The sequence below is a fragment of the Bacillus rossius genome, assembly GCF_032445375.1.
Source record: "Bacillus rossius redtenbacheri isolate Brsri chromosome 4 unlocalized genomic scaffold, Brsri_v3 Brsri_v3_scf4_1, whole genome shotgun sequence".
NCBI classification, from domain to species: Eukaryota; Metazoa; Arthropoda; class Insecta; order Phasmatodea; family Bacillidae; genus Bacillus; species Bacillus rossius.
Window position 1 is genome coordinate 28,725,231 of NW_026962010.1, and position 21,616 is coordinate 28,746,846.

General features: G+C 36.3%; 2 protein-coding genes across 2 annotated transcripts in view; one reads left to right on the plus strand and one right to left on the minus strand.

The window, feature by feature from the left end:
* Positions 1-21,616, plus strand: part of LOC134541736 (serine protease inhibitor 27A-like) — a 325,260-nt gene that overhangs the window by 209,720 nt on the left and 93,924 nt on the right. Inside the window, exon 5 of the mRNA XM_063385385.1 lies at positions 745-959. Within this exon, the coding sequence (XP_063241455.1) occupies positions 745-959 (215 nt within the window). The remainder of the gene's footprint in view (positions 1-744; positions 960-21,616) is intronic.
* Positions 9,994-12,778, minus strand: LOC134541737 (uncharacterized). Its single transcript, XM_063385386.1, has 2 exons — positions 12,699-12,778; positions 9,994-11,962 (listed from the first exon to the last, which is right to left on the minus strand). The coding sequence occupies exon 2, from the start codon at positions 11,958-11,960 to the stop codon at positions 11,016-11,018; it is 945 nt and encodes a 314-aa protein (XP_063241456.1). The 5' UTR covers positions 11,961-11,962; positions 12,699-12,778; the 3' UTR covers positions 9,994-11,015.

The following is a 21,616-nucleotide window of genomic DNA, read 5'->3' on the forward strand; positions in this document are numbered from 1 at the left end:
GTGCAGTCATCTAGAGCTGTTTGGAGCCATGTGGAGCAGTCTGTAGCCATGTGGAGCAGTCTGTAGCCATGTGGAGCAGTGTGTAGCCATGTGGAGCAGTGTGTAGCCATGTGGAGCAGTTTGAAGCAGTGTGTAGTCATGTCCATGTGGAGCAGTGTGTAGTCATGTAGAGCCATGTGTAGCAGTGTTTAGTAATGTAGATCATGTGTGTAGTAATGTAGAGCAATGTGGAGCAGGCTTTAGTCATTAAGAGCTGTATGGAGCAGTGTGTAGTCATATAGAACCATGTGGAGGTGTGTGTGGTCATATAGAGCTGTGTGGAGCAGTGTGTAGCCATGTGGAGCAGTGTGCAGATATTTCGAGCCGTGTGGAGCAGTGTGTAGTCATGTAGAGCTGCGTGGAGATGTGTGGAGCACTGTGTAGCCATGTGAACCCGTGCGGTGCAGCGTCTAGTAATATGGTCCTGTATAAAGTAGTGTGTAGTCATGCAAAGCCATGTGGAACAGTGTGTGGTCATATAGAGCCGTGTGGAGCAGTGTGGAGCAGTGTGGAGCAGTATGGAGCAGTGTGTAGCAGTGTGTAGCCATGTGAAGCAGTGTTGAGCAGTGTGTAGCCATGTGGAGTCGTGCGGAGATGTTTATGTAGCCGCATGGAATCGTTAGGATACATGTGTTTAGCTAGTCCCACCTAATCACGACAACCGACTACATGAACCTAGGTGAAATGAGAGTGGCGTGCTTCCAGACGAGGTGACTCCTGACTCAATGCTGCTGCTGCTGAACGCCATCTTCTTCAAGGGGCTATGGCGCAAGCCGTTCCCGCCCAACGAGACACGGCCTGGTCCATTCCACCTGGACCCGGTGCGCACCATGACAACCGACTACATGACCCTGGATGGAAACTTCTACTACTCAGAGTCCATTGAAATGCATTCTAAAATCCTACGGCTGCCCTACATGGTGAGTGAACCGCGGCTGGAGCAGATGTCCCCAACTTCATGACCCGCATAATGGGATCTCTCTGCCCCGAGTCTCAGTGCTGTGCACATATTGTAGACCCACATAGTAGGGCCTATGCCCCTTACCTTAGTTCTGTAAAAATCTATTAGACTCACATAGTGGGGTCTCCCTTTCTCGGGCCATAGTTCTGTGCCCATTTTATAGACATATGCATAGTTATCTCTGCCCTCGGTCTATGTACTGTGCCCATTTTCTAGACTCATGTAATGGGGTCTCTCTGCCCCGGGCCACAGATCTGTGGCAGTCTTCTCTCTACCCTGGGCAATAGTTCTGTGCCCATCTTCTAGACTCGCATAATGTGGTCTCTCTGCTCTCGGTTACATTACTGTGCCCATCTTCTAGACCTGTGTAATGGGGTCTCTCTGCCTTGTGTCTCAGTATGGACTGTGCCAATTTCTATTACCTGCGTTGAAGGGTCTCTCTGCCTCGGGTGTCAATACTGTGCCCATACTATTAAATGCCCAGTGGGGTTTCTTTTTCCTGGTCCTTATTTCCGTGCCCATCCTCTAGACCTGCCTAATGTGGCATCTCAGAACTGGGACTTAGTTCTTGGCCCATCTTATATCATCCGCGAAGTGGGGTCTGCCTGCCCTGGATCTCAGTACTGTGCCCACATCTTTACCCAATTATTGGAGTATCTGCCTCAGGTCATAGTTCTGTGCCCATCTTCTATACTGATGTAGTGTGGTCGCTCTGACCCAGGTCTAATTACTGTGCCAATCTTCTATATCTGCATAGTGAGGTTTCTCTGCCCTAGACCTTAGTTCTTTGCACATCTTCTAGATCCACTTAGTGGGGTCTCTCTGCCCTGGATCTTAGTACTTGGCCCATCTTCAAGACCCATGTATTGGTGTCTCTCTGCCCTGGCCTTAATTCTGTACCTATCTTCAAGATAGGCATAGAGGGATCTCAGTACTGTGCCTATATTATTAACTTTTATAGTGGGGTCTCTCTGACCCAGATCTCAGTACTGTGCCAATCTTCTATTACCAGTGTATAGGGGTCTCTCTGTCTTGGGTGTCAGTACTGTGAATTCTTATTAAATGAATAGCGTGGTTTCTTTGCACCAGGTTTTATTTCTGTGCCCATCTTTTAGACCTGCATAGTATGGATATGTATGAACCAGGCCTTAGTTCTTTGCCCATTTGATAGATATGTGTAGTGGGTCTATCTGCCCTCGATCTCAGTATTTGGCCCATTTTCTAGACCCCCATAGTAGGCTCTCTCTGTCCTGGACCATAGTTTGGTGCTTATCTTCTAGATTTGCATGGTGGGGTCTCTCGGTCCTGGGTCTCAGTACTGTTCCCATCCTATAGATCTGCATATTTCGGTCTCTCTGTTCCCGGCTTTAGATTAGTGCCGATCTTCTAGACTCAAATAATGGGGTCTCTCTGCTTCGGGTATTGGTTTTTACTTATCAATTAAACCCGCATAGTGGGGTATCTACCCTGGGTCTTAGGTCTGTGCCCATCTTCTAGACTCGTGTAGTAAGGTATCTATGCCCTGGGCCTTAGTCCTGTGCCCATTGTCTAGATTCACATAGTGGGGTCTCTCTGACCTAGGCATTAGTTTTGTACCCATTTTCTTTTCTTTTTAAGTGGGGTGTCTCTGCCCTTGTATATTTAATATGCCTATCTTCCAGATCCATGTATTTTGGTATCTCTCTGCCCCAGTGCTTTGATTTTTGCCCATCTTCTAGATCCACATAGTGGGGTCTCTGTGCCCATCATCTATACTCCCATAGTTGATTCTTTCTGTCAAAAGGCCTTTATTATGTGCCCATATTCTAGAACTGTAGTGAGGTCTCTATTCGCTGGGCCTTAGTTATGTGCCCATTTTCTATACTCACAAAGTGTATGCTCTCTTTCACAGGCCTTAGTTCTGTGACCATCTTTAAGACCTCAGGGGCAGAGAGATACCACTACACAAATCAAAAAGATAAACAAAGAAAGATGATTCTGGACAGAAAGAACCCCCTATGCGAGTATAGAATATTAGCATAGAACTAAGACCTAGGCAGAGAGACATGAGTCATGAAGATAAGCATATATTTAAGACCCAAGGTAGAGAGACCTCATTACACATTTCAAGAAGATTGGCATAGAACTAAGATCCTGGCTCCTTATTAATCCTGTCGAGACTTCTGCTGATATTATCCGAGGACTTTTGGTTATTTCTGAGAAATTGCTATCAGCACAAAAATCTTTTTACTTAGTGAATTTCGGCTATCAAATTATCACTAAAAATATTTGGTATCTGGTGGATTTCAAACAAAAAACATGCTTAACTCAGTAAAAAATTATGCCTTGGGACAGCTGAGAATCACATTCGTGCCAGACGAATTACCTTCTCCTTGGTGTCTAACAAAGAATTCCTTCTCTTTGGATCGTTAGTGAGCATCCCCCATCCCACATAAAATAAAAAAAATAATTTTTTCCTCAACACAACATGCGACAACATCTGTGGGCAAGAATAGGGACTACTTACAAGTTCCATTGCATTAGATAAATTAACTCTTACTGATAAAATATTAAGAAAAAAAATATTTAAGTAATTGCTCCACATTTAAAACTCTCGGTAACTAATATGGATCCCTGTTCGGTGTCTGTCGCTGTATCGTAAGGACACAGGTGTAAGTTTAGCAGCAAGGAATTTATCTTCAGAAAGAATGGTAGACTACACGAGAAGAATGACTGTGTTAAAATTCCGCTACGCAAAATATTAAGTTGTTTTCGTTGTAGCAAGTCGTTTACGCGAAGAGAAAGCTTAAAAAGACATGATAGAACTTGCAAAACCAAGCCTGCTTATAAGCTAGATGACAACGATGGATCTACTAAGCTAAAGAAGAGTTTTCTACATTACATCAATAATTTTGCTTGTCTTGAACGAGATTATGTTCATAGCTCTTCTCATCTGGACACAGATTTTAAATTGAAGGATGTGATGATTTATGGAAGAATGCAGACAATGGAATAATCCTTAACATGAAAAGTGAGAATACATTCAAGCCGAATTCAAGTAGATCCTCAGTACTTTTTAAAAATAATGGACTCTTAAAAAGGAAACTTGAAGACGATGAATAAGCTTCGACATCAATGATTTCGAATTCTTACAGTTATCTGGGTGAAGATGATGACTTGAATTATGATGGCAACAGTGACTCTGAGTTTGGTCAGAAAAGATAAGAGTGCCATGAAGCACCTAAAGCTGGCAAGATAGAAAGCTGTGATGAAGCCCAGAGACAGAAACAATTGAAACTGCTTAAATAATTAGGATCAAGCTAATGATGAACACTGAGACGATAGTGATCTTAAAAATATTAATAATATACATTCCAGGAAGTCGACGATTACAGAATAAATTGATAATATGTTGTTACTGCCTTTGTGTAGCTAAAGAAAAACTGTATATACATTTATTTATAAAAGTTCTGGGAGCTGCCTTATATGGGCTACACAAAAGCAATTGTATAATCAGAGGACACATGAGAGAAACAATTAAAATTTAATTAGTTCTCACAATAGGAACTAGGAAGGTGGATCGTATTCCAAGTGAAAAACAAAATCTGGCTTGCTTATCTTCCACCTGTTTAATTGTTAATTAAGATGCTATATTTTCTTTTGATATTCATTGAAATTAGAAACTTACCCTTGACAGAATTAAATATAAGGCGGGCCCTGGCAGGGCCGGAACTAGGATATTCGTTAGGGGGGGCAAAGCTTAATTTGCCGCCCCCTCCTTACCAACATTATAAAATACCCTTTTTCGTTAGAAGCGGTGGTTGAAATGATACCATTCACTTATTCATAATTAAGAACTTTTATTTATCAAGTACACTAAATGAAAAACTAATACAATTACATTTTTCATTATAATAAAATAGACTGTTATCAAACTATTGTTTATTGTTTGCACAAAAGTGAAAATTAATGTCTTACCAATAAGTTTATTAAGTACTAAAATTACATAAGGAACATGTGATTATGAATTAAGTATAATATTGTATTGATAACCATACAAAGAAATTCAATTCAAAATTTAATTTTTCGAGCATGATTAGCTGCAAAAGTGTTAATAATATCATCAAAATTGATCAAAGCAACTCGTTTGTGTTCAATAGATATAATACTTAGATTTGTTAATCTCTGCTGGCCCATCGTGCTTCTCAAATAGCTTTTAATAAGTTTAAGTTTACTAAAACTTCTTTCACCTGACGCAATTGTAACTGGAAGGGTGAGAAACATTCTCATAGCAGTAGCAATGTTAGGATGTGCCTCCTCCAGTTTATTTTTGTATATAGGGTCCTAAGGCTCAACATTGTTGATGCTGTAACATCTTTTAATTCATAGTCTACTGTTAATGCATGGTGCTTAAAACTTTCAATTTAAAATACGAATTCTTCTTTGTTAAGATCGGCACTGTGTTTCCTAATTCTGCTGCTTTGAATTTAAATCTTCTACTTCCATTTTATGAGTTTGAACAACACTTAAAAATCCAAACTTTTTGTTAATGTTCTCCAAAGCCTTAAACCTGTTACTCAGTTCCATAATTAATCTGTCAATGACTTAAAACATTACTTGATGTAAGTTTTTTTGACATACGCGATTGCTAAGCACTTTTTCTGTAGAAGAAAACTAAAAAATAAAATAAATAAATGAGTAAAAATAACCAAAAGACAAAAAGCACAAATTAAGCAAAAAATTGCTGTTGTCAACAGGATATAAACACCACAAAATATTCCGTAACAGGAATATGGTCAACAAACAAATAAAAACAAATAACAATGTACTAAGAGAACGAAAAAACCCCACAAATGATGACGAAACAAGAATATTGAACCCAAAAAAATTCAGCACAATGGTTGAAACGAGACAAAAACACGACAAAACGAAAAGGCGAAACAAACACAATAGTTTTTCCAAAACAGAAACAAGCGACGTTTCGGGAACTGCTATCTGCTCCCGTCCTCAGGCAGAGACGCACATGGTACGAAAACACAGGAGCGACAGAGTAGGGGCTGGAAAAATGAGGGTATTTATCAGAGAAAGGGCTACATCTTGCGGCTCTATGACATTTCTTCGACTCGTCAGCTCTTGGACCGTTTTTTTCTCTCTCCCCACTCTGGAAATAGGCGGGAGGGCTTTGAGGGGAAGTTAAAGTAAAATTGCGGGCACTGAAAATTTCAAGCCAATAGAAAAAGTCAAAGAAAAAAAAATAAAAAATAAAATAAATAATAAGAAAAAGAAAGACTTTATTTTAGCGTATTTTCGAGCAGTTTCTTTGAGAGAAGTACCAGGCGAGCAGAAGTCAAAGAGAGGTAGTGGTCACCGTGGCTCCAGGAGGGAAACGCCGTCGGCGTTTCCCTCCTAGGGCCACGGTGACAACGCCGAACTTCTCGGAAATTCATTGTCAAGAGGTAGGATGTATACGGCCTGATCTTGCGTACTAGGGAATAGTATTTATAAAATTTATGTTTTTATAATTTTACTTACAATTTCAAGGACTTCTCAATCTGCCACGTGTGTTTCATAAAACTACTTTTTTTTTTAACACGCGTTAATGATACAAGTCTATAGTTTTACACATTTGATATATACATTGTATAAGGATCTATCGTGGCTTAAAATATATGTTTATAGACGTGTGATTGTCTTATATGTATCTAGAGTCTTCCCTGGATATTGCATCTCTGAGCTGTTAGACTTAGTTATTGTCTCGCATATAACTCAATAATATATTTTAGTTTTAAATTGTGCTTAAAAATAATATATTTAAAAAAAGAGTTTCATTTGAGCTTGAAGTCTCCGTGTAATTAAAGCTCTTGGCATTATGCAGTATGTATGTTTTAACCGTCTATATTACTTTAAATTTTTTTGATGAACTTTGCAAGGGCGTAAAAATTGCGCGATTTTAAAGCGGCCGAAATACTTTTAGGTAACCTACTAAATATAAATATTTTACTTTGAAGTGGCGTAGTTTTAACGCAGTTCAGGTAAGTGTCCGTTAATGTCACTATTACAATGCCTTCTACCGCATTCAGATGATATTCATTGCCGCATGTAGATAATATTCCTTTCTAGTGTATAAACGATTAAATCACGTCACTTAAAAATTTGTTATAGTTATAAATATGACCAATTTAATCATATTTATCATCTTAGTAAAACATGAAACCCGCAGAAAATACAATGCAGTAGATTTAATAAAGACCAGTTTTAATTGACTAACGGCGAAGCTTACTTGGAGCGCTAGAACAATATATTATGAAATAAATGTATTTCCTGTTCAGTAGAAATATGCTCATGTATCAGCAAACGAAAAATTAAACACTACCTCAACAGCAATTAGGGTATGGCTTGATTTTGCCAGTATTACAATAGTGCATAAACACACCGATTAATTGCGTCCACAACCATAATTACAATAAATCTCAGTACATACCAAATTTTGAAGTGAATGGCTCTCTCCCATAGCTGTTATTTTAATGTTTTATACTAAAATTTGAAAAATTAATAAACGATATTCCTACGGTTTACACTCTATTAGAACATTACTAATAACATAAGAACAAATAGAATCATTTGTTAGAATAAAACAGCACTTATTATTATCGTTTTAGTTGACTGTGATATGGTAAAGAAATATAATTTTGGTAGTGAAACAGTAATACAAAATTTATTTACTGAAGTCTTTATTCTTTATTCTTTATTATTTTTAATTTAATGCGGAAATAAACACCTTTTATAGGGTAGATTGGGCCAACTACCATAAAATTTAAAAATACAATAACTTAAGAGTAGCTGAGTATCAAAGGTACATCGAACTAACATTAATTTCAATAGAATAAACAAAATCATTTTAAAATCTCAACAATAATCTCAAATATTTTTATTTCCAGCGAAAGTCACTCACTAAGCGCGCCGAGTCGCATCCTCTGCGAAAGTATCCGGCTGCCAGAAGTCCTGGGGAGGTAGAGAAAACGTGCTTGTCGCGCCACGGGCCAGGAAACAAACTTTTTAATCTGTGAAAGCTGAATTTATGCACAGTAGTGGAGCAAAATATGCTTTATAACATACCGAAAGTTAACCGATGTAGATCTTGTGCGTATCACTGAAAATTCGCACAATGCTAGATGACAGCGATTTACAGTAGTCCATTAAAATGCTTCCCATTTACGATTTTTTTTTTAACGTAGACTCTCCATATAATCACTTAAATAAAAGTTGTTGAATATTTACTAAGCCTAAACATGATGTATTTTAAAAGAGGCTTGTGTGATTTATTAAATCGCTAGAGCGTTCCGAGCGTAGCAGTGTTGTGTATGTACTGAAACAGTGCTGCCGCAGGGCTGGAGTAACTTTCGCTCCCATGAAAACGAGGTGTTCTAATATCTGGTGTATTTGTCCCCAACTGAAATTTAGTACAGCGGTTATAAGAACGTTTCCTTGTAACATGTGAAAAGTTTACTTTCGCAAACCTTGTAAGTTACACCGAAAACGTAAAGTTAAGTCCTGAAAAATAGCGTCTTGAGCGCACCACCATATAGCATTTCGTTAAAATGTCATTATTATAGCATTACTTCCGTAAAACAAACAAAATTTACCTACCATTATTATTTTACATGATAAAATTGAAAAAAGTTTCAATATTTTTCAATAAATATGAAATAATTTAATAATATTAGGCAAAAAATATTTTATTAAAATTCTCAAATGAATTCAAATACAAATTATAAAAGCATGAAGAGCCCGATGAGAAAATCCTATAAACGTTACTGCATATTTCTTAAGCATAAAAATAGTAGGTACATTGTTTAAGAGTGTGACACAATGGACGACTCGAGGTACCCGCCCTCTGACGTCACGGATTCACATGACACGAGAAGAGGGGAGGAACTGTGGGACACGTAGCAGTCGCTGTCTAATGCTCCATACGGCATAAAGGAAGTATTAATATTTTCCCGTTTAAGCGTTTAAATAATGGTTTTGTATTATTTCGTTCATCATTCTAAGATTTCGTGTTTGACGCCTGAAATAGTTTTGACACCTTAAAAAACTAACGTATTAAATAATGAAAATTAAAGTTAACAGTTAATCATAAAAAATTTACACGTCAACACCTAGAGCAAGGCCTAGGAGTGGTAATTATATAGAGTATCGGCTTTTCTGTAAAAAGAGTGGAAATGTTGGAAAATTGTATTTCTGAGTTCAATGTTAGAACTATAATTATTAAATTATATTTCAATATTTTTCTCGTTTATATTGTTTATAACTTACCATTTCTCTCCATACTAAGTAATTCAAAATCAAATATTTCCAGTTTAGAAATGCCAATTTTTTAAAGTAAATAAAAAAAACATTAGAAGTACTCATACATATGTGTGTGTGTTTTTTTTCCGATGGAAAGGCCGTTAGAATCTTGAATTACCTTGCCAAATTATGTGAGAGACTGCAAATTTACAATAGATAGAGGGTACAAATTTATATATATATATATACACACACACACACACACATATATATATATATATATATATATATATATATATATATATATATATATATATAATTGTATCATGCACTTCTCAGTGCACAAAATTATAGCAGGCAACATTTTTGAAAAAGAAGTTAAGGAAATTCCTACATCCACTATATGAGAGATAAAAATACATTCAAATAAGGTCACTGATGGTAATATGGCCATGTTAAGCTTTGTTTAATTTTATTTTATCTAGTTTTCGGGAAATCCCCAAAAGTGTTTGATGGACATAATATCGAGGGTTTTTCTTGTCAAAAACCATTAACAAAACATTTTTTAATATATGTCATTATAAAATAACTGCAAAATAATAAATACATGTATTTGGGCCATATTAAAAGCATGTGATGTTAATATGGCCAATGATTTATAGGAAGCTGAAAATAAGGTTTATTAGCACAAATCATAAATAAATTGTATTTCTGATGAATATTAACTAATATTTACTTATACATACATAAGAATAAACAGCAAATATATTTTTTAAAACAAATAAAATACAGTTTTATTATTTTTTGATAATGAAAGTCAGATTGTAGATAAAATATGAAATTAACAAGGAACATATTGGTCTCTTTCAAAATATTCACACTATAATAATTATTTCGGGCAAATAAAAAACTCTTTGTCATCTTTGGTGAGGCCAACACATTCTTCATGGACATATATTTCACAAACTCCGCACAGTCTCATATCCTTCACTTCATCATTGCAACAAATTGCACAGTACCAACTCTCAGACTTCTTTGAAGCAGTCATCTGGCGAACAGACTTTGTATTATATTTTTTGCTGTTTCCACTGTTCTTGCTGCTATCTAACTTTACATCCTTGTTATCTTCAAATAAAGATTTATTCAGTACAACACCCCTGTTGTTTATAGCAGGTTTCATAACCCGTGTGGTTTTCCGTTTTTTCTTTGGTGTAGGTAGCATTTCTTCAATGGAACCACGCCTGGACAGATTTGCAGTACTTTCGGGAATATGCAAACTATCAGAGTAATCTGAAGAACTTAAAGGTTGTGCCAAGTCTCCTGTGATATCTGAATCAGATGATGAACTGGTGCTGTGTCTAGAACCAAGATGGCTAACATTTGTCTGTAGACCAGACGGACCTGCCAATGAATGGTCGTCATTGGCATTACGTTGTTCCTGCAACGCATAAGCGGTTACAGTTTCGTCTGCCATTTTTGTGTTAGGTGGCGGAAGCTCAGTAGCTATGCTGGGTGCAAAGGCCTCTTCTGGAATCACGAACGGATTGAAGGGGAAAATGCCAGTAGCCTTAAATCCACTTTTCATGTTTGCTTGTGTCATGGACTTTTCCCATGTTGGTGTAAAAACATCAGCAAAGTTCAATTTGGAAATGTCTTGCTGTTCTTTGTGCATATTAAAATAAAGGAGTGTGTGCTGATCCCAAAAAATCTCAAAACATCGGAAACAACCTTTGTCTAAAGGCTGTAACTAATGAGTCGTGTTTGACGGAAGACAGTACAAAATAATTTCATTCTGTTCTGCAACTTCACAAATGCTGTAGTCTAAATGTGACTTAGCCCCATCAAAAATCAGAAGACAAGGCCCACTTGGCTTGAACCTAGAGAAGTGATTCAGGAAGGACACAAAAGATTCGGTTGTCATGCTCTCTTTTCGAGTCATTATTGTTATTGAACCTGTAGGTAAATTTTTTTCCCATGCTGGATTTTTTCTTAATCCAGGGAATAGGATCATTGGGGGAATGACATTTCCAGTAGCATTTCCACAGGCTACAACAGTAACACTCTCGCCACGTTCCTTTGCAACAATATGGTCGCGCTTTGACCCCATTTTCGCCAAAACCTCTGGATCTTTGTGCAGTTGTAACCTACAACCCTTCTCATCCATGTTGAATATTTTTTCAGGGAAGTTTAAAAACTTGTTCTCAGCAAGGACATTCTGCAATTTTTCAAAATGGTCTTCAACTATGAATTTGTTAAGCTTTTGAGCTCGGGCAGGATTTAGCCTTTGAGCTTTTCGTTTGCTAATTTCAGGATTTCTGGCCAAAAAGCCATTCAACCAGTAGCGACCTGCAGTTTCTTTAGTGAACCGGTGAGTTATCCCATTTTCACGGCAGTATTTAAAAACATTTAACTTGAGCATCTTTGATGTGAGTGGATAACAAACATCTGCTAGACGAATTATTCTCCTGCCAAGTTCCCTCTCTTCCTCAGTTTTGAGTGTTGCCTTACAACCCAATTTTGATTTAACATCTTGGTTATTGGAAAGATAACGGCGAAGGGTTCGCCTAGGCACGACATACCTTTTACTTGCTGCATTAACAGATAGGTTGCCAAGTCTTACAGCATCTACTGCCTTGCTGAGTCCATCTTGTGTCCAACTACCCCGCTTCTTTTGTGGATTGAAGGGATTCATTTCTGAAACAAAAAACAAAGAATTAACATTAGTTACAATTTAATTATTAGTTATTATTTTTGGCGCTATAATTAATGTATCGTGATTTTTTTTATGTAATTTAATTAATTTTTATATAAAATTATTGAAAATATAATATCCAGTGTGCTCTTTCAATAAATATTTTCCTGCAAAACAAGTTTCATGATATTTTCACTTCATTACATTTTTACATATTATTCTTAAAAATATATTTTCCATTGTGCACTTTAATAAATATTTTCCGGCAAAAATGCACCAGACAAAAACAATTTAAATATACCCAGTGATGGCATCTGAGGAGTTTTTTTTAAGTTGTCATTTTAGGTAGGTATCCTGTGTGAGGTACACATTTTTCTGTAATTTTTATTACTTGTCTCTGTAAAGGTATGTATTAATTACAGTAATAAATAAACTCGTAATAAATAATAAAATCACATACACTAATAACAATTTACCTACGAGGGGCCATACAGTATGTATAAACCATTTCATTCACAAAAGGTTGCTAATATGGCCAACTGCAGCTAATATGGCCACATGGTTGGCCATATCAACAACCTGGGTGACATTTCAAATAGTCGATTATAGTTTTTAAATGGTTAAAAGGTAATAAATCTTTTTAAAATACATTTAAATAAGCATAGAAATCTACGCACTGAGACATCAAATTTCTGACAATATCTAGTAGTACACTATTAAAACAAAATATAAACTTACCGGAGTAAAATAAGAAGAGTTCTCTGCTCGCAGCAAAAACCCATGAAAATGGCGTCTCTCAGGTGGTTTGCGTGCTGCCCGGACCCAGCGACTGTGTGAGCTCTCGACAATGGTGTTCCGAAGAACATGCCAGCACATTCTATCGGTATCCGCGCGAACTACGTCAATGGCAGCCAAATGGCCATATTACCAACATGGCCATATTACCATCAGGGACCTACATGTGAGACAGGAGATTTTCAAGAAGTTGTCAATCGATTTCGGCTTGATTAATATGTACTTTAGAATAAAATACAATATATTTTAGTTTTAAAAGTAACTTTATTGTAGAAGGAATACGGGTTTTCTGAGTTATTTGCTGGATATTTATTTTACAGTAAACTTTTTTTTTGCCATCAGCCAAAAGTTTTCATATAATCAACATGCAAACACTGCAACATTTCCATACAAAACGCGAATCAAAACTATTTGACCAGCATCAGGCTTTTCCTCTCAATAAATAAATCTGGCATTTACGTTTCTTTGCCGTGGATAGCAATAAGCTTGCACAAACGCGTCCTTGCCGCGTGTCGCTATCCACACATCGTTATAGTACGAAGAGTCAGGAAAATTTTCCGTTTTTAGGCTCCTTGCTTCCCAAGTTCTCGAGAAAGCTAAATCCTTAAACCAGCTACGCATTAATTCAAATTAATAAATATTTTGTTCACGACAACTCTTTCAACATAGCTTATTCCATTACCAGTGACTGCTTGTTTACATTCAGTTTCCCACAGTTGACAGTGGCGCTTCAATCGTCCGTTACTTGAAATTCTTACCTCCGCCCCATTTCAAGTCGTCCATTGATCTAACCGCTGATACCTCCCGAGCGTCGTAGTGTGTACTGTACTGCCGCGGTGCTAAAGTCACTCCGGCTGCGTTGAATTTAGCTCTAAGTAAACTTAAGTTGTTTATATATGGAAAAATAGAGAAAAACTGAATTTTTGAACCGTGGTAGAATAAACGTTTTCTAGTAACATATAGTACGTGTTTTATGCAGTAAAAAAGTTGAGAAGGTATTTTATCTAAATGATCTACGGCTTATAAGTTTCCAAATTAAATATATGTTGAAGATTATGTCAAATAATTTTATTTACTGCGAAAGTACTCTAAAGAAACTTAGATATATTTTCGGTTAGTGTTTAAATTGTCGGTATGTCGTATTACTTCAATAGGTGACATACTTGGTACGTTTTCATAATAAACATATCTTAATAAATAAAAGTGCTTTGAATATCGACACACCGACACACGGATTTAATTGGGGAAAAAACAACTATGTTTCTTAGTACAAAAATATTTTCTATTCAATGAGTTTGATCTAAAATCAACCAAAGAAGAATACAATAGTAAGTAGGTTAATAAAAAAAAGTGGATTAAGATACCTGCGGTTAATAAGGTCTAAGTAACATAAATCATATTTGAAATAACCGCCTCCACTCAAGACCACGCAGGCAGAAGCATACTGCACGAAGATAGCGCTAGACGTTCCCGCATGCGCCATGACCACGCCATCTGCACCAGTGTTGCATCATCCTTCGCAACACGTGGCCGCTCAGCGTGAACAATAAAATACGGTCCATGTAAATCGTAAGTATTTTTTTTTTGTAATATTACACTTAGCTATCCAAAATCGTAGTATTTATTTAATTTTATATAAACTTCGATTAACTTTAATATTTTAACAATACATCACAGTCCAAATATTTTGTTTCTTGCGCACGTGGTTGGCGGTTATAAGTACTACTAAATTTAACCATAGGCATTTTTATTTATTTTAAATTACTTTTAAGATGTTAGACTGTAAATAAGTAGTCATGACTTACTTATTACTATTATAAATTACTTGTTTTTATTTTTAGTGCCTCGATCGTGATGCCTCCTAAAAGAGCACTGTGATCAGAAGACGACATGGTGTCAGCTGTCCGAGCAGTGGAAAGTTAAACTTTGATTTCGCATAAAGCTTCAAAGAGATACAGGGTTCCCAGAAGAACTATTAGGAACCATCTCCAGAGTGGCAGTTTGAAAAAAAGCCCTGGGTTGTAGAGCCATACTGAGCCATGGCCAGGAAGCTCATCTCGTGAAAAGGACAACCAGGTTTGCTTAAATAGGGCTGCCTGTGACACCAGGGATACTCCGTCGCTTAGTCTACGCCTGTTAAAGCTACAGCAAAAACACCAACAATTGAAAAAAAAGATATCAATTACAGAGGTACTCCCGTCACGAAAGATGTGTTTGTCAAAAATAGTGAAGACAAAAAAATGAAAAAGTTCTCAACCCCAAAGAAAAAAAGACAGCTTCCGTAAAGATATCGACTTCCGAAAATCAGCGCGGTACTTCACAAAAGCAAACGAGATGGTACTATCATGGCTGTGAAGAGGGCGAGATACCTGATATGAGGCAATGCGCTTAATGCGGCAAATGGCACCATGAGGTGTGCGTCGGTTTGTCAGTGGATGAAACGGATGACTTTGAGTGCTGTTAGGCGATGCAATTATTAATTTTATTCAAGAAAATCTAGTCTAAATATACTTCATTCACGTGATTATTGATCTCAAATACCAAAACATTACTTATAGATTGATTATTAAAGTACGATAAAACCGTAGGCATTATTACCCTACTATAACAAAATAAGGCCTACTGGCAAGGTTTTTGAAAATGTTTAATTTTGTTTATGATAAAAGTTACTATTTTTAATTTAAGTTTTATATAAACCGTACCTAAATATTAATAATGATTAAATAATCTTAATTAAGTTGGATACTTTTCATTTTAGCCTACTCCAAATATCCTTTAGCTATTCCTTACAATTTTTAATAAAACAATGGTCGAAATAAAAGAAATCCTGGTTGTTATATTCGTTCCGATTTATTTTAAAACATATTAATAACATATTAAATCTAGGTCGAAATAAAATGTTTATAGAACCGCATATTAGCACCAGGGAAGAAAAATAGTGTTTCAAGGTAAAAAAAAAAAAAATATCATAGCTGCCTTAGTAGGCATGATATGAAATTCGTGTAAGCTATTCAGTGTTGAATGCACTGAGTTAAGAACATTCGAAACATTTTCGCTGCATGGAATATGAAAAAATATTTTATCGATCGTTTTGGAACATTGGAGAACATATAGTATGTCATGTACATTAAGTTCTTAAAATGTTCCTTAACTTTTAGAAATTATGGTTTGAAATATACCTACACCTGTAGGCTATGTAAAAAGGATTTCTTTTCTTTTTTTATCAATGTTTTTACAAATACAATCACACACTTCATTTAACAATGACTTGATTATAAGCAACAAAATTCAGTAAACAAGCATTCATTTACACAAAAATTAATTTTAAATATAAGGATTATTAAAGCTTTAAATGGCCTAGGTCCAGAACCAAAAAAAGAAATAATTGATTTCGAAAGCTATTACACCTCCAATACATAGAACTGTTTTGTATAATACATATAGCCATCATTAAAATGCTTTCTAACTATACATAGGTTATTCAACATTAAACTAAACTGTTCTAATGAATTAAAGGCAATAAAATGTAACACTGAAGAAGGTATCAAGCATGGCCTCGATTTTATTTTCATAAAGACGCTTCGATTGTCGAGTGGCCACAGCACTCGCCTCCCAAAAAGATTAACCGTGTACGATTCCTGGCGGGCTCACACCTGGGAGTTAACAAGTGAGAAACGTGGTGGACGTTTCCGTGACCCTTAAGGTTTACTTGGAGTACTTCGTTTTCCGCACCCATGAATTCCTGCAATTCTCAATGACAGTAGATAGATAAAGCCGATTCAAGGACAAGCGCAGGAGACAGGAGCCGACCGCCATCTTGGATGACGTCATCGGCAGCCATCTTGGATGAGTGTGACCTTGACCTCTGACCTTGACCTTTGACCCTCAAAACATGTCAAAATTTGGCAAAATTTGGCAAAATTTACCCAAAATTCCTCAAAATTCAAAATTTCAATTTTTTCGGAAAAAAATTCAGCCAACAAAAAAATTCAAAAAATTCCACAATTCAAAAATTACGATTTCGAAAAACCTCAAAAATCGTTTTGCCTTAGAAAGAACCGAAAATCCTAAAAGTGGTTTAAGCATCCTTAGAGCTAGCCGCTTTAAGCCGCCGAGGTCATGACCTTGAAAATTGGGATTCGATGGCAGCCATTTTGAATAATGACGTCACTGTTGCAATTTCCGTTACGCCTGACATTATTAAAATCTTTATTTACTATCCGATTTTAATAAAAAAAAATTAAATTTATAAAAAAAATCTATTAATAAAATTTTAATACAAATATTTTAAAAAAACACACATTTACGACACACAGCTCGGAGTCCTCGGTTCGAACCCGACGAGTACAAAGAAATAAAAATGGCGTTCGATCTTTCCCTCTTGGTGGCTGCTGGCAGACTGACCCCCACCACTTATGTCAAAGTATATATAGCGGCACCTAGTATGACATCATGTCCGCCATCTTGAAAATACGTAATTTTTATGTTAGAAAAACTGGAAAAAATTAAAAAAAACATTAAAAAATTAACTAATCGAATTTAGTAATAAAAATTAAATTAAATATTACTTAAAACCACAGTTTCACATATCGTTATGGTCGCCATCTTGGATTATATAATTGTTGCATGTTTCGTTATGCCCACCATCTCGGTTGAGTACGATGTCATCGTTACATTTTACATTATGACCGCCATATTTGATCCTTTTAATGTTGCATGTTTCGTTATGGCAGCCATCTTGGAATCGTGTAATTATTTAGCTAGAAATTCAGGAAAAAATCCAAAATTCATTAAAAAAATCACTCATTAATTTACATATTGATTCCAACAGTTCCTGTCCTTGGTTAGATACTCGATCGATGCAATAATATTTCATTTTATGTAAAAAAATAATTTCAATAAACCATGTTCAAAATTCTTAAAGAGGCTTAAAATCCTCTACTACCATCATCCTATAAGCCATCATGTCTGCCATCTTGTAAATTCATAATTTCAATGCTAGAAATTCAGGAAAAAGTTCAAAATTCATTAAATAAATTTGCAACCAATAAAATGATTAATTAGATCGACTTAGGTCCTTGGTATGATTCTGGATGATGAAAAAAATTAAATATAAAAACAATGTGACATAAAAGTGACAGGTTCGTAAATAAAACAACACAAGTTCTTTCACAAAATAAATTTTATTACTTAATTTCTATTTTAGTACAGGATCACTTGCGAAAGCCAGCAATCTTATAAACATTTAGCCCTGCATAGGCGTTAAATGACTAATTCTTAGCTCCAATTGGTTTATACTAGACAGAGACCAACCAGATCCTTTACAGACATAGTCCTCTTCTTCTTGACAGAGTTTCTGGATACCGTGTTTAACAGTTTGCTTCACATCGTCAGAACTGTAAATTTCTGCAGCCGATGTCTTGAATGCACACTTCTTCACTTCGTCTACGAATGGATACGGCTTTCCATATATACAGTCCAACAACAAGTTATATTTTAATGGACCGTTTGTTGCTACATCATCAGTAAGCTGATTGATTAATTCCTCTCTGATATCATCAAGAAAATTACAAATGTCTTTTGACTCACCTAATGTATTTAGATAAATGTAATCTTTTAATATTCCACGAAATGCAGACTGTGCCAAGAAGAACCCATTATCATTCACTTGTAATGCACCGAACACAGTCTTACGTTTATTTTCATGTCCAGATGTTATAGCAATCGGTTGCTGCACTTCGGTTTTCTTGCTTGTACGCTTACGAGTTTCCAATCTAAAGCGAGGAGTCGAAATTTCTACAGGTAGTTCTTCAGTAGACACACGGAATTTACCGTTGCATTTTTTCACATGTCGCAAACTATCAATACTTGTAAACCATTCATGACACTCATCACAGCGAAACTTCATGTGAGATGGATTCTTCTTGCACTTACTCCTCTCATATCTTCATGCTACATGAGAAAATGTGAACGACATATCGCAGTAGCTGCAAGGATACCTTGCTGATGAAGACGGGCCTTTTAGACCCGATCCAGGTACTGACGTTGCCGCAGTTGCGCCATCTTCAGGCATACTCTTATGAACATCAATTCATCGTTGTTGAATAGAAACCTTTACTTTCTGCCGAACAGCAGGACCTTTGCATGTCTTCATGTGCGTTTTCATGTTATCTTTTTTGGCAAACTGCTTATGGCATTTCTCACAAACAATCATTTTACGTTAAAGGTTCTTGACACATTCTCTCTTTTCGTGTCGTCGAGCATTGCTGTTGTTTGTGAAAATCTTGTCACAGTAACAACAACGATGTCAGTTAGTTATTGAATCACCAGCCATTGAAGTCTCCATCGAGGCTGAAACGAAGTTCGTCGAGTTTTCCTGTGTAGCCAGCACCACCGGCATTAAATTCTCTTCTGCTGGTGGTACCACGACTGTTGAAGTCTCCCCCAATGTTGACATCCTCGTTGTCGTCGGGATCTGCTCCTTCCTCGTCGCCGCTGACGTTAGGGTTCCCGTAGACGATGGTACAACATCCATCAAGTTCGTCGTTTTAGATGGTAAAGATGCCATCGAGTTCAGAAGAACAGGTAATTACGCGACTTATGCACCAGAAGAAACAAACTAGGTGATCCTTATACCGATAACGTCAGTAACAAACTGAGCGACCTGCTGTCCAGGACTCGCTTATATACATGCACAGGATGGAATAATACGCTAGTCAAATCAAGAACCAATTATTATAATACTCGAGTCAAAACTACATTAAAAATAGAAGTCCACTCAACGAAAAAGGCAGCACATTTGGAAGCAAATTCGACAAATGAAATGGACATGCAATGAACGCACTTGCAGATTTCATCACAAAGTTAACATCTAAATTTCATTCAAGAGAAGTATCAAGCCAATGTCACATCATCATATTAACATCCTATTGGTCATACTATCCTCAAAATTTCACAGTATTATAAATCACACCAGTTATAGAAGAACTTACAGTTTCTAACACACAACGTTTCAGTCATTTTTCCTTAACAAATTCATATTTTAAAATGCATAATTGACATGGTAAACGAAGAACCAGGTACGTAAATATTTTATATACTTTATGTACACTGTAGATGCCAAGAGCTTGAAAGTTCATATGTAAAAAAGATATTTAATAAAACTCATATTAAATTGTATATTTATTCCCATTAATACACATCAGATCAAAAAAAGTTGGTTTTATTCTATAAACCTCGCATTTCTTAGTTCATGTTTCTTTGAGGATGTATACATTTTCAGCATTTCGTGAACCAAGTAGAAGTTTTAGCATATTCTTCAATCATTTGGATTGTCTCTCGATGAACAATTGGTCTCACATGCTACGGCTTCAATCTTATTTACATATTTGTTATTATTAGTCTTAAATTCCCCGCATCCGTGTCACTATCACAGACGCAAAGTTATCATCATCATTGTAGCTGTCATCAATATTATCATGAGCTGCATCAATATCACTCATTTTATAATATCGTTTCAGCATTTCAGTTGTCAGAGATTTACCACAATCTATGATCTAGTGAGCTTCATAATATTCTCTATTGTTTTGTAGACATGGTTAGCTCCATTCTCGTTTTCTTTAAAAGCCTGTGTGTCCAGTTTTATTATTTAATCCTTCAACCCATCATCCTAAACACAATTAAATCATCGCAGTATACAGAAAAAAAATCAACAATGTTCCTTTCATTTAATCTTAGGAACCGCTTCATCCTTTCCACCTATAGTATAGTTTCTTGATCCCAAGAGTCTTTCATTATATACCATACAGTGTTCTTCAAGAGATGTAGTATACTACATACAAATCCATCCTATCATTGATTTGATGACACATTAGAAAAAAACCTTCAAGTTAATTTTTACGTGTTTTATTAAACTATCACTTCGACTAAAATAATTACCACACATAGTAATTTCTACAAAGGACTCTTTGACCAAGACATTTTAACCATCATCTCTCTGAAAACAACCATGTCTAATCTATATCACAAAGTAAACGAGGGTTACAGGAGATAGGTCAAACGACAAGTGCTAGTCACTCATATGGTAAGGAACATGTGTTCGATACCTATCTCAGACATTGTAGCATCTATGTATAGGATTCCTCCATTGTCTTCATTCTTCCATAAATCATCATCGTCCTTCAATTTAAGTTCTTCGTCGAGATTGGAAGAGCCGCGAACACAATCTCTCCCAAGACAAGGAAAATTATTGTCGTAATGCAGATCACTATTCCTTAGTCTAGTAGATCCATCGTTGTCCTCTAACTTGTACGAAGGCTTGACGTTACAAGTTCTGTCATGTCTTTTTAAGCTCTCTCTCCGCGCAAACGACTTGCCACATCGAACGCAACTTATCATATTGCGTAGTGAATTTTTAACACAGTCATTCTTTTCGTGTTGTCTTCCATTCTTTCTCAAGATAAATTCTTTGCTGCAAAACTTACACCTGTGTCCGACACTGCTTGAGGTCATGCTGCTGGTTGTCAGCACACTGACGTTCATAACGGTAGCAGGACAGAAACGTCATTTCTGCATGGTTGATGCCCATCACAACAATCGGTAGTCTGTGCTCAATGCACGGAACACGCGAAGGAAGCCCGACGTACGGAGAACTATAACAGAAGTCTTAAGAAAACAATGTCGCTAGCCATTACATGAAAATGTTTGCATACATAACTTCAAACCTACAAACTACAGCTTCAACAAACCAATCCTTAAGTTAGCACTGCCTTGCCCGAAAATAATCTAAAAAATCACTTAAATGTTAAAGTACTGTAACTGACAAGTTACACTGAAGTAGTCAAAAAATATTCAAAGTCCTG